The sequence below is a fragment of the Trichechus manatus genome, unplaced genomic scaffold (assembly GCF_000243295.1).
Source record: "Trichechus manatus latirostris isolate Lorelei unplaced genomic scaffold, TriManLat1.0 scaffold00007, whole genome shotgun sequence".
In the NCBI taxonomy this organism is placed as follows: Eukaryota; Metazoa; Chordata; class Mammalia; order Sirenia; family Trichechidae; genus Trichechus; species Trichechus manatus.
In genome coordinates this window covers 10,450,266-10,464,326 of record NW_004443943.1, presented here as the reverse complement: position 1 = coordinate 10,464,326, position 14,061 = coordinate 10,450,266, and the positions used below count along the sequence as shown (strand labels likewise).

Below are 14,061 nucleotides of genomic sequence, written 5' to 3'. Positions count from 1 at the left end.
TGTAGTAACTGTTAAATGAGAAACTATTTTGTTCTGTAAGCCTTCATCTTAAGTGAGAATAGTAGCACAATTGGAAGAGCGTAGTCAATGTCACGGAACTGTGCATGTAGAAATTTTTAAAATGGTGTATCTTTGTCTATGTGTATTTTCACCAAAAAGAAAAAAAAGTTTGAGAAGTTAGAGGGTTGACATGTTGTAGGGTTGTTAACCAATATCATAAAACAATGTGCACTACTGTTTCATGAGAAACTATTTGTTCTGTAAGCCTTCACCTGAAGTACAATTAAAAAAAAAAAAAAGGATTTTATTAACGAATTCTTGGTAAAGAAATCACAATAAAAAAAATTCTTGTATGAATTAAACTTCTTTTTATTACCTTTGTTCATATGATATATGGTAACACTAAAGACCATATGGCAGCTCATTGACAAGAAGACTGAACCTTTAGACTATCATTTAATTAACCTCCATTTACATAATGGCCTTATTATTTTTATAGCTAATGGACTAGGTCTTGATTATAGGTCGTAACAGTCATTAATAAATGGAACTGTGTTTGAAACATGTGGGTTTTGTATTCCAAACTCAAGAAGCAAAGATCAATCATGAAATGCTAACAATATTGTTTAAAAGCTAGGCATTAAACAAACTAACATTTAGTTTTTAGGCTCGCATTTCTGAAAGATAAGGATGAATTTGTTATTTGGTCTTACCTCCATATGCACACTGGGGCACATACAAGTATATATGTGTGCATTAGCTAAACTTTTATTAGCCTTAGCTTACAGTAATTTAACTTACATTAATGAGAGCTAATTGCATTTGCTTCTAATAAAGCTTTTCAAAACATTCATAAGTGAGAGTTCAGATGCCAAGTTCCACAACCTAAATATTTAGCAAAATTTCTTTCTAAAACAAACTGCTCATTTGCTTTGAGTAACGATGGCAAATGCAGTTTTCAATTGTTTTTTCCTGTCTATTTGTAATTGCAATAATATAATTTGCATTATATAATTTAAAACTACTCTAACCTTTTGACTCCCGGTTTAATCAATTCAATCTATAATTTGAAGCATCCTCTATAATTTTATAAAAAATATAATTGCCTGCAATTTAAAGATTTAAAAACTAAAAGAACTGCTTTGCTATTTTTACAAAATTTAATTATACAAGTGATGTATAATTATTGAGTACAATTTAATTTTGTAAATTCAAAACATATACTGTGTATAATGTGAGTTTTCAAATGGTTTAGCTGGTACCTATACAAGAGACACTCTACCTTTATCAGTAAGTGAGATTTAGAATAAATGAAAAGAAGTGATTTATTTTCATGATCATCAATTGCTGAACTGATAAAAACAATTCTATAATGCATCCTCTGCCTTTACTCCCATCGTGTACTCCTCCCCCCTCACACTACCTGGGCTCTCTCCTCCTGGTATTCATATTTGTACCCTTGCACTGCTCTCATGCCCCGCTGTTCATCTCTTCCATTGCCATGGATTGCTTAAGTGCTAAAAATACTGACTCACTGGATGGAAGGAAGCAGTGTTTATCCCATTATTGCTAACATCATCTTTCACTACTAGGCTCTTGCTTGCTCCTCTGTATGGGAAAATTATACGACAATGAAATGTCAAAGATTTTGGAGCCAAACTGACCTGGGCTTAAATCTCAAATTTTTCATTTACAGATTGTGTCATTGAGAAACAAAAGTAACTTTTCCTTATATTTTTGTCTCTGTAAAATAGGGGTAATAGTTCTCATCTCATAGAAATGTGTGGATTAAATATACCACATATAAAAATTACAATAAATGTTAGTCACTAATTTTAACATGTTTTTTTCCTCTGCTTTAAGAAAATACATCAGTACAAGAAGCCACAGAATTCAGGGAACGCCTAGCAGTCATGGATTCATTAGCAATATACTTTCCAGAGGGTTGTCCGGAGCCTTACAATGGGGTTAAGAGTCAGATTTATTGTTTAATGTACACAAATAACAATGACATCATAAAGCTATTGTACATAGTTTGAAAGAAGTATGTTATTGCCTTGACATTTCTGCTTATGGAATCACTCCCTGAATTCTCATATTAGCTGTTAAAATGAATGAGCAGTCTTCTCTGAGTGTTAATGATCTTCCTATTTGCTTAACAAGAACTTTATTTACACATAGGCATTTTCACTAAAAACTGAGTAGAATTGCCATAAAATTCTTGTAAAAACTTAAAGTAAAATGACTTACTTTTTGAAGGAACTCGGAGATTGGCTAGGACCACTTCCAGGGAATCAGCCTGGACTCGAAGTACGTAGCTTGTCTTTGTCTCATAGTCCAGAGGAGCTTTTACATAAATAACACCTGTGATGTTATTGATTCCAAACGCACCTAGGATTTAAAATACAATTCCTTTGGTCATTTTCTTCACACTAAAAGCAAAAAAGAATACCTTTAAAAAAGCACTGTGAATTAAAAAAAAAATACTAAAAACATCTGTTTGTAACAACAGTGATGCATAAAAGAAACAATATTCTAGCTCTTGAAATGATCAACATGAGTGTTTTTCTAAATACACTTCTTAAAATTCTAGTGGTTTTGTTGCTTCTGTGTACTTTTTTAAAATTTCATATAATTTTTGAGAGTAAGTTATCTCGGAGTGACTTAGTTGGATGGTTCTGACTCAGGGTCTCCCATGAGGTTGCAGACATAATGTCAGCTGGGGTAGCATCATCTGAAGGCTTAATGGGGCTGGAGGATCCACCTTCAAGATAGCTCACTCACATGGTTATGGGTAGGACTCAGTTCCTTGCTGGCTGTTGGCTGAAGGCCAACTTCAACTGGGCCTCATCAAATGGGCCTCTTCACCGGGCAGCTCGAGTGTTCTCAAAACATGGTGGATAGCTTCTCCTAGAGTGAGTAATCTCACTCCTCCAAGTAAGAAATTTATGACTCACTTTCTGAAGTCATACAGTGTCACTTTTGCTTTATTCTACTTATTAAAAGCAAGTCATTTAGTTCAGTTCACACTTATATGGAGAGGAAGTATGTTTTCCTCTTGAAAAGAGGAGAATCAAACCCTTTGTGGGCATTTTAGAACCACTATAATGTCTTTCATGACTTCTATAAAATCCTAAAGCATCTCTTTAAATACTGGTCCTGCCTCCATTCTCTCTTTCCTTTCCTTATGAAATCCCAAAAACATGTTTTATAGTTTGACTGTAACCCTGTTTTCCTTATGTTCATTTCTTTCTTTTTTAATTTGTCTCTTCATGCTTAATTCTGGTTATTTTCTTCAGACCTATCTTTGAATATATTACTTCTCTCTTCAGTTGAGTCTAATCTTCTGATATCTTATAAAGTTCTTTTTTTTTTCATTGTTGTACTTTTCTTATTATTGTGGTAAATACATAGATAAAAAATAGTCATTTCAAGAATTTTCATATGTACAATTCAGTGACATTAGATATGTTCATTATGTTGTTCAGCCATCACCGTTAACTATACCCAAATTTTTCTATCACCCCATGGGTTTTTAATTTCAGTTATTATAATTTCAGCTCTATAATTTTAATTTTAAAAATAATTTCTAGTGTCCTGCTTGCATTCATCTATTTTATTTCTTCAGACTTGTCAAACATCATTATTTTAAGATCCATTTTATTTTCCTGTAGGTACATTTATAGCTGGGTATGACTGGAGAATGAAGGCATCAGCCATCTCATTTCACACCAAGCCAATCAGCAGGTGGGATAATTCAAAGCCATTTAGCCCTTACTGTTAGGTTTATTTCTTTGGGATCCCAACACAAACTTGGGAATTTATCAGGGCTTCCTCTCAGTGATGACCCTTGAACTCCAAATTTTGTTACATTAATTCATTTCTCTATGCTTTTTTTTTTTTTCTGGATCTGACTCTATGATTTTCATTTTCATTTCTCTAATATTTTCAAACATCTTTTGCACAACTTTTCTGGTTGTCCTCAGTGAGAAAATTTGTCCTAACCATTTAGTCTATCATTATCAGCAGTAGATATTCTTGCCTGATTTTTTAAATTTATTTATTTTGTTGCTGAGAATATACACAGCAAAACATACGTCAATTCAACAGTTTCTACATGTACCATTTAGTGACACTGATTATATTCTTTAAGTTGTGCAACCACTCTCATCTTCCTTTTCTGAGTTTTTCCTCCACCAATGACATAGAATCACTGCCTCCTAAGGTTTCTATCTAATCTTTCAAGTTTCTGCTGTCACTTTGATCCCATATAGACAGTCTTAAAAGAGCATAATGATCCAGGCAGACATTTTTTACTAGTTAAGCTAAATTAACGTTTGATTTTAAAAAGAGTTCAAGGGATATTTTTGGTTTAAAGTTAAAAGATTACATTAGGGCAATAGTTTCAGGGGTTCATCCAACCTTCATTGTTCCAGGAAGTCTAGAGTCCATGAGAATTTTAAATTCTGTTCTACATTTTCCCCCTTTTGATCAGGATTCTCCAATAGAATCTTTGATCAAAATGGTTCAATAATGGTAGCTGGGCACCACCAGTTCTTCTGTTCTCATGGTAAAGGAGGCAGTTGTTCATGGAGGTAATTAACCACACATTCCAAATCCTCCATCTATTCCTGACTCTCCCTCTTCCTTGTTGTTCCAGGCTAATAAAGACCAATTGTTGTGCCTTGGATGGCCACTTGCAAGCTTTTAAGACCCCAGGCATTACCCAATGAACCAGGAGATAGAACAGAAGCACTAAACTTGTTATTATTACCTGATTATATTTTTGGTATTTCATTTTCATGATTGCATCATTCTTTTTTAAACATTTTATTAAATATTTTATAACATGTATCTGATTATTCTAGAATCTGAAGTCCTTTGTGGTCTAACTATTTTGTTATTGTTGTTATTTTTGCTCATGGTTGCTCTTTTCTTGTACTTTAAGTGCTTATTTATTTTGAGTATATATTTCCTTAGAGGTAATCTGTCAGTATCTTAAGTGTGTAAATAGGGAAAGGTTTTTTATTTGCTTCCTTTGGAAACTAGAAATACTACTAACCTGGAGCTACTCTAGCCCTCTTCATGTTCTTAACTTAATTCAGGAGTCTCAGTTCAGCTGCCTGACCATAAAGTGAGCCCAAAGTTCAGGTTTACTTACTATGAAGCATTCTTCTTTTCATGCATTTGTCTGACTGTCTTTTATTTGCCTTGGAGATATCTCTACTTCTTGAGAACCCACAAAAACATTCAATTATCGTTTTTTCCCCCTTTGAAAATATCTAGTTTACTATTTAGTTTGAAGTGTGAGTTTCCATTACTCTCTTTGTATCCACTCTAATTAGGCTTTTGTCCCCACCATTCCAGCAAAACTGCTCCTGTTTCATGACTTCTCCATGAACAAATCCAATGGTCAATTTTCACAGTCATCTTACTCAAACTATAAAGGGTATTTTATACTTGATATCTCCCTTCTTCTTGAACTATTTTCTTTCTTGGATTCTTGGATATTATTATTATTTATCTTATACTTACGGTGATCAAATAATTTATCATATACATTTAGACACATAGGATAGTAAAAAAGAGAGCTATTAATAATTGTGCCAGAACAACAAACATAAATGAAGACTGTATAGGAGGAATGAAGTTAGGTTGTCAAATATTTGTACTCTCATATCCTCACTGATTATAAGGGCAAAGAATTGTCTGTTTTTTCACTGCTGTATAAGTGCTCATAGTAGACAAGTAGTAGATAATCGATAAATGTTTGTTGAACGAATGAATAAATCAATGAATCAAATGTAAAATCGTCTTGGTGGGGAGAAAGAAGGGGACAATTATAGCTAAGTTTGTTTTCTTCAAGGCAGAGAATAAATAGAATCATAGAGAGAAAGAACCTGGATAGGTAGGGAAATTATAGCTTTAAGATGTTGGCAGTAGAAGGAAAAAGAAGTTTAGTAATATATTGAGGGAGAAGGTCTAGCAGCACAAGCAGAAATGCAGAAGAAAGGCAATAAGAAAATAAGATGTCGAGTACTTGCTACAAGGGCAGTAGTTTATACTAATTGTTAGTCAATGAAACACTTACGAAAGGTCTTTATAATTTCCTTCCAAACTGTTTAAAAGAATTGACATTTATTTCTTTAGTAAATATTTAATATTCGTTCATTTATTGAAAATTTATTCACTATTCCTTGAGCATTTAAAATACACAAAGCCATTCAGCGAATCAAAAGGGAACATAAAAACCAAAAAAACCAAACCCACTGTCATTGAATTGATTCTGACTCATATCAACCCTAGATGAACATAGAGGACATCTACTCTGTGGGCAATAGGTGAAGTAAGCATTCAGTGACAAAGACTGAGTTATGAATTTAATTTCAGAGACTAGCAAACTGTTATCTATTCTTAGTGAGAAGTTATTGGTAGTCAAAACTCAAATTATACTAAGTTTATCGAGGAATCCTGGCGGCAGAGCTTGGCTGCTAACCAAAAGTAATAATTAAATTAATTGTACACCTAATTTTACTATTTGAGAAACTGTATTATAGGTATAATATACATGACTTTAAGGAGCCCTGGTGGCACAGTTGTTAAGCATTCAGCTGCTAACCGAAAGGTTGGCAGTTTGAACCCACCAGCCACTCCACAGAAGAAAAATGTGGCAATCTGCTTCTGTAAAGATTTACAGCCTTGGAAACAATATGAGCAGTTTTACTCTGTCCTATAGGGTCTCTGTAAGTCAGAATCAACTCGACGGCAATGGGTTTGGTTTTTTATACGTGACTTTTAACATGAACGTGATCTTTTGACATTCACGTTTATTTATGACCCTAAAATTTCTTCCGGATTTGGCTAAGGTTTGATTTGAATGGTAGAGAACAGTGGAGAGAGATTACTGTAGACAATAATTATGACCAAAAGCTGAAAATATGATGCCTTAAATATGAAGTACTGTCATCACAATATTCCTAAACAAGGGGGCTATTTCCAGAGGTGAAAAGTGTAGTATTTCCTTGTGAGAGGTAAAAAACAAAACAACAACAAAGGTCATATTCATTCAATAACCTGGTTTTTAATCTAATTAGGACAGTTACCATTACATTTAAGATGGGCAAACTTATATTAGAAAAAATAGAGTAAATATTAATTCAATCCAAAATTAATTATGAACCCAAGTTTATTGGTTTATGGTGAAGACACAGACTAAAGAATTTACTCACCCTCTTCGTTTCCTGAAACAATGGAGTATACAATACTCTGATTGATGGCAGCAGCAGAAATTACACCAACCACGGTCCCTTTGGTTGCAAGTTCACTTACTGGAGGAGGTCTGCAGATTTAGAAAAGTTGATTTATTTCTTATGGTCCATTTTGCCATGATAGAGGTTTGAATTTAACAATAGAATTTTTAAGCATTATATGTGCATGTGTATATAACATACACACGTTAACACATCAGCTTAAGGCACCAGTTCCAAGAAGGTAGGTTCAAAACCATGCAAATGCTCTTGGGTGAGAGTGTCTTAACAGCTACATTATTCTTGATTTAAGACAAACATACTACTATTCTATTATCTGCCAAATGTTGTACAAAATTGTATTCACTTGTCTTAAAAAAAAAAATTCTGGATTGAAAGCAATAGATGTATACAACTGGTTATCTAAACTTGTTAAAATAAAATGTTGCTCTTGTGTTGTTGTTAGTATATTAAAGCAGATGGTTCCAGATGTCTGTTTCTAGTCCTTATTTTTGCCCAACTGCAAAGCTCTAATTGTACAAAAAACATTTGAATGGATGACTTGTCACAACATTTACCTTTTTGAATTATTTATTTGCTTAACTATAACAATGTTACGTCCTTAGTATTATAATATTATTACTGATTGAATTGTGCCCCTCAGAAAGGTATGTTGAAGTTCTAACCCCTGCAAGGAATGAATATGACCTTGCTTGAGAAAATAGGGTTTTTCTTTGCAGATGTTAACAAATCATACCGGTGTAGGATGGGTTCTAACTCTAACCCCTTCTGAGTGGCATCCTGTAAAAGAGAAGGATAGACACTGAAGCAGACACATTAGGGAAGCCAGCCTGTGACGATCCATTTACAAGCCAAGGAATGCCAAACACCACCCCGGCTACTAGAAACTGAAAGAGACAAGGGAGGATCTTCCCCTGGAGCCAGCAGAAACATAGCATAGCCATGGTGATACCTGAATCCAGACTTCTAACCTCCAGAACTCTGAGGGAAAAAAAAAAATCTGTTCTTTAAAGCCATCCATTTTTTGGTATTTTGTTACAGCAGCCCCAGGAAACCAAGACAGGTATCTACCCAATTTAAAAAAATATATTTTCAAAAGCACAGTATTTTATTCTCATAATCTCAATTTTATTTTAAAATGTCGGTCACTACAACTAGCCTATCATAAATTTATCATCATAAAGTAAGGCAAATAATTTTTATTAGTTTATATCAACCAGCTCTAATAGAATTAGAAAATTGTTAAATAGAAGGTTTCAACAATATCTCTGAATATTGTTTTCCAGTTCAGTCTCTCTATGTATCCTATCTGGTTCCTGTAATCTTCAGCCTCTGTTCTCAGGCCACTAAGACAAATCTTGGTGCCATTTCTTTCACGTGGCATTGTCTTTCAATATCTTCTTTTCTGGTATCTCTATTTTTATCTCCATCCTCTCAGTTCTTCTAATCTGGATTATATTGTGCACATTATTTTGTACCTTTAATGAAGTCTTTTATACCAAATCCTAAACTGCCAATACACTCTGATAAATTAATTATATATGGCCCATTTACAAAAATCTTATCCAAATTGCTATGTTCTTTGCCACTGTAGTGCATATGTTTGATTGACTACGTTACCCAAATATAAAGCCATCTGTTTTACAAATGCTCCAGCACCTAATGACGGTCAATATACTCAGTGCATTTTCAATTAATATTTTTTATGTTAAATAATAAGAACCAACTTATATCTGAAGCATTTTTAAATGAAAACTATAAAGGTAATGTTCACTCACTCATTCATTCATTCATTTTTCCTGCTTTCTTTGGATAACAACATCCAAATATTAATCTGGATAATCGTTCCTCTTCCATTATTAGTACACATGGTTTGGGTAGGGCTGAAATAAGCTACAGTGTATATGTGATAATATTATCCATCTTTGGCCAATGAGTGTATTTCATTGTTTGTTTACTGTTTATGTGTGGTATATGTCCCATGTGAAATCACTGAGAGTTTTCCCCCAGAATTTTACTGTAACTATTAGAAAAAGTTTTCCTTGTTGTTTTGCTAGAATTTAAATGCTGGTACCCTATGAGAAACACTTTTCTGATAACAATACCAAGATACACGAAAGACTGTTATTGTTGTTGTTAGGTGCCATCGAGTTGGCTCCAACTCATAGCAACCCTATGTATAACACAACAAAACATTGCCTGCTCCTGAAACTTCCTCACAATAGTAGGTATGTTTGAGCTCATTGTTGCAGCCACTGTGTTAATTCATCTCATTGAGGGTCTGCCTCTTTTTCACTGGCCCTCAATTTTACCAAGTATGATGTCCTTCTCTAGGGATTGCTTCCTCCTGTTAACATGTCCAAATTAAGTGAGACAAAGTCTTGCCATCCCCAACTCTTGGACTGAGATTTTAAATACTGCTATACCTAAACACTCTTTTATTTTCTTTTTATCTAGAATTTTTATCATATCCAATCAAAAGGGTCCCAACCAATTAAAAAAAGTACTTAGGTTAGAAAAAGATTCAGTTGCCTAGGTAGAACCCTCTAAAGTAAAAAATTCTAAGATTTTACAATTTTATTCTATTGTCACTGTGTTGGTTCAGTGAAATAAGGATGATTTTGCCATTTTGAATCTAAAATGATAGTAGTCTACCACAAAAGCAAAGGAACTTACAAGAGGGGCACTAAGGCTAGTTCTGATGGACTGTTCTGATTATGAATAGATCAATTTTTTGTGCAATATTTTAGACTATAAAGATATATTAAGACTATTTACTACTTGACAGACTGATTAGTGGTTGACTGTGATGATTAGTGGAGCCCTAGTGGTCCAGTGGTTAAGAGCTTGGCTGCTAACCAAAAGATCGGCAGCTCGAATCCACCAGCTGCTCCTTGGAAACCCTGTGGGGTAGATCTACTCTTTCCTATGCGGTCACTATAAGTTGGAATCAACTTGACGGCAATGGGTTTGTTTTTTTTCTTTGTTTGTTTATGATGATGGGTAGAGGATCAGCAAAACAGAAGAAGACCCTCAATGGAATGGACTGACACAGTGGCTGCAACCATAGACTCAAGCATAGCAACGATTGTGGTGATGGCGCAGGACTGAGCAGTGTTTCATTTGGTTGTACATAGGGTCACTATGAATCAGAACCAACCAGACAGTACCTAACAACAACAACAATGATGATGATTGTGAAATCATTAAGCCTAGAAAGGGTTATTTTAGAGAGAGATGGAAATACTGTGTGGCGGGCATCCTCTAAGATGGCTCCCAATTATCCCTATCTCTTGGTATTCACACTCTTGCAGATCTCCTCCTCTTGAGTGAGAGGTGGAACCTCTGACTTGCTTCAAACCAACAGAATATGGTAAAGGTGATAAGATGTCACTTCAATGATTACATCACATTGATTGTAACTGCCTTCTTGCTAGCAGACTGTATTGACTATCTCCATTACTGGCCTTAATAGAGTAAGCTACCATATGGAGTGGCCCACATGGCAAGGAACTGAAGGCAACTTCTGATCAACAGCCAGCAAGCACCATGCCCCTCAATTCAATACCACAATGAAATGAATATTGCAAACAAACACATGAAGTTGGAATTGGACCCTTCCCCAGTAGAACCTCAGATGAGATTCCAGTGTTGGCAGAACCTTGATTATAAGAAACTGTGAGGCAGAGGACACAGCAAAGCCATGCTTGGATCTTTGACCCACAGAAACTGCTAGATAATAAATGTGTGTTGTTTTAAGCCATTAAGTTTGTGGAAATATTATGCAGCAATAGGTAACAAATACACATGGAGTGAATATTAGAGCAATGAATTGTTAATTTATGTCAGGTTACATACAACTTATTAAAAATTTTGCTATAAGAAATCTATGTTAGTAACATCCTGGGATAACTTTCAAAAATAGAATTTTTTTTTTGAAGTACACATTACTTAAATTGTATACTTGTCTATCTATCTTGTTACTACATGAAATAACAGCTAAATTTTGTACTTTCTATAATTAAGACATTTCTTGATCTTTATAAAGTATAGAAATATAATGTCGGCAGCTAATGTACTTTTAGCTCTAACATTAAGAGAATGCAATCAATTATTTCAAATATTAAGAAAATTATTTTGTGCCCATTTTTGCAACCTCCACTGCAAAATCAGAATGGAAATAATTAATACTAGAAAAAGTAACTGGTATAATTTAAGAAGAAATTTAAAGTCTTCCATTAAATTTAAAGCATACCACTAAAAGCATTTAAAATTCAATTTGCTAGTAAACGTTTAAAACAGATTTACTACTAGACAAGATATCTCCTTATTAACCTTTGTCTTACTGTTTCAACACATCTCTTACAACCAAAATCAAAAGACACTATAAAAATGCAATTTTCTCCTGGCTAGAATTAAATGAACCACTATGATAATGAGCTTTAGAGTACAAAATCTCAGTTCTTTTCTATTTATTGCTAGGCAGGACCCATTTTATTTTTATTTTATGCCCTGGAAAATATCAGTTACATGATTGGGACAAATTACATAATCTGTTTGGAGTCATATATAACTTGAGTACAAAATGAAGGAGTTGGTATAAATCAGGATCCATAATATCAGATGCACAAAGAGGTCAGAAAAATAACAAAATTGAATAAACTGGGCTAGGCACAGATTAATAGAGATGTGGAGGTAGGTCATTAAAAACAGCACATTCTATTTACAAAGGGTAACTGCTGTGTGATAATGCATGTCTAGTTTGATTTTTCAGTCAAAATAGGAAGGTTAAGTTTTTATATAAAGTCTATGAACTTTTAAATTGTGGTAGCCAATGTAAATTTCCTTTTTTAAAGATCAGCTGTCTGAGTTTGACCTACGGGCTGCCAGTTTATGATTTTTAGGTAAGCTGTCTGTAAAGTATCTTGTGATTCTAGCATTCTGAGTGTGATATAATATGATTTTTTTTCCATTTTTTTCCTTACGTTGAGTATAATCAAAATCTATTGTTTAATTTTGGAAGCAATAAAATGATGGCCAAATAAAGGATTTCTCAGGAACTATCTTTTTAACAGATCTTTTCTTTCACTATTAGTAATATACCTATAATTCATCCATTTTGTAATAAATAATGCATCATAATTTCTCTTCCCAATTTTACTTTTTAAAATCTAACTCAAAATAAATAGTTGTTGATTGTCGTAATTAAAAATTCTAATTTTCAAAACTAGAATTATTGCTGATATAATTGACAAAAAAAGCACTCTTTCAATGAAAGGGACACTTGAAACAGACAGGGATCAATAATAGAATTAAGCAGCTTCACTGATGAGGCCTAAGACTTAAGAGAGCGACTGGATTCCTGTTCCCTAGAGAAGGATTGCTAACAGTATGCTAAACGAAATGGTTATGTCTTTGAAAGAGATGGGCCTTGAACACTGGAGAGACTGATGGACTGATATTTTTAAAATGGCCTTCAGGCAGGGCATTCACCAAAGACTCTTTCACAAGGCTTTATCTGAATTGGATTTGATGCCCATGCGTTCTGACATTTTCCTGATGGCTGTGCTGATTCCCCTTTACCCATCAAGAGCAATATTTCTGGGCTTTATTGTCCAATTTTAACAAAATCCAGTTTTTGATAAAAATTCCAAAATCACCTCAGCTAACACTTAAATAGAAGCCTAAAAATGTTTTAATTAAAAAAATAATAGTTACGATAAATACCAAATTTAAATTTCATTAGCTCAATAATTTTAACATTTGCATTGCACCTACCTACCCTAATTTTTTTATGGAAAACCGTTGTATTTTACTAAGAAGGAAATTGATCAAAATTATCCCGAATCCATTAACTGTTTAAAAATTAATTTTTGAAGATAAAATGTGTCCTAGAGAAACTAATTGCTACAGAATTTATATGTGAAACTCATACAAGTGAATTTTCCTTAGGAAGATATAAACTAATTTATAGATATCTGTTTACATGTTCAATTTTAATAGAGATTATAATAAAACTCTTTCAATTACATTTTGACATACCTGAGTTGTCTTAATATGACTATACTAAAATAACAAAATTTGCAGTCGAAATGTGAGACCTAGTCTTTTACAGTATAAATATAGATAAAAGAATTATTCCACAATCTAAAATGTACTTTTATTTTTGGGTTCAAGAAGTAGCAATAAAAGTAATGTTATATGTGTGAAATAAAGCTCTTAATTATTTTAAATGCCACACAGTTTAGGATTATAAAAGTGTAAATAGAATGCTATAAAATTTCACTGGGATTCAATCTGGCTCTATTGCTTTCTTTCTACTGAGACAAATCTAATTTATTTTGACATGTTTGAATTCAATATATTTGCAAATTGGTACCAATTAAGAAAGTTTTTATATCTACTATGAGAGAATTTAATGAAGATGGGAAGGAAAAAAAAACACTCAATGGAACTCCCATTATTTGTAACTTTGGAGTAATTGCATCAAGGTGATCTAATTTAAAATATTTAACTAAGAGAAACAGTTTAAAAAAGACACGAATCAAGAGAAAGACACCAGCTCTCCCAGGATTCTCAGGATGGACTGTAGATAAGAAAAGTAATAAAGGACCAAATGCTTAGACACTACTTTTTACATCTCGTCTAAAGAATGCTTACTATCACCAAGAGTTTTGTTTTGGATTGTTTCTATTCAGACTCTTGAAGTATCCTTCCCATGAAGATGTGAAAACTGAAGCTCTGAGAAGTAAACAATTTCTGAAGTTCATAAAACTATCTGAAAGGTAAAATT

General features: G+C 33.5%; 1 protein-coding gene across 16 annotated transcripts in view; it reads right to left on the bottom strand.

Annotated features, from left to right (window-relative positions):
• The window catches only part of PCDH15 (protocadherin related 15), an 803,588-nt gene that overhangs the window by 136,388 nt on the left and 653,139 nt on the right, over nt 1-14,061 (bottom strand). For all 16 annotated transcript variants that reach the window (XM_004369889.1, XM_004369890.1, XM_023739508.1 and 13 more), the window contains 2 exons: nt 7,230-7,339; nt 2,251-2,391 (listed from right to left, as the gene is read on the bottom strand). In XM_004369889.1, the coding sequence (XP_004369946.1) occupies nt 2,251-2,391; nt 7,230-7,339 (251 nt within the window). The remainder of the gene's footprint in view (nt 1-2,250; nt 2,392-7,229; nt 7,340-14,061) is intronic.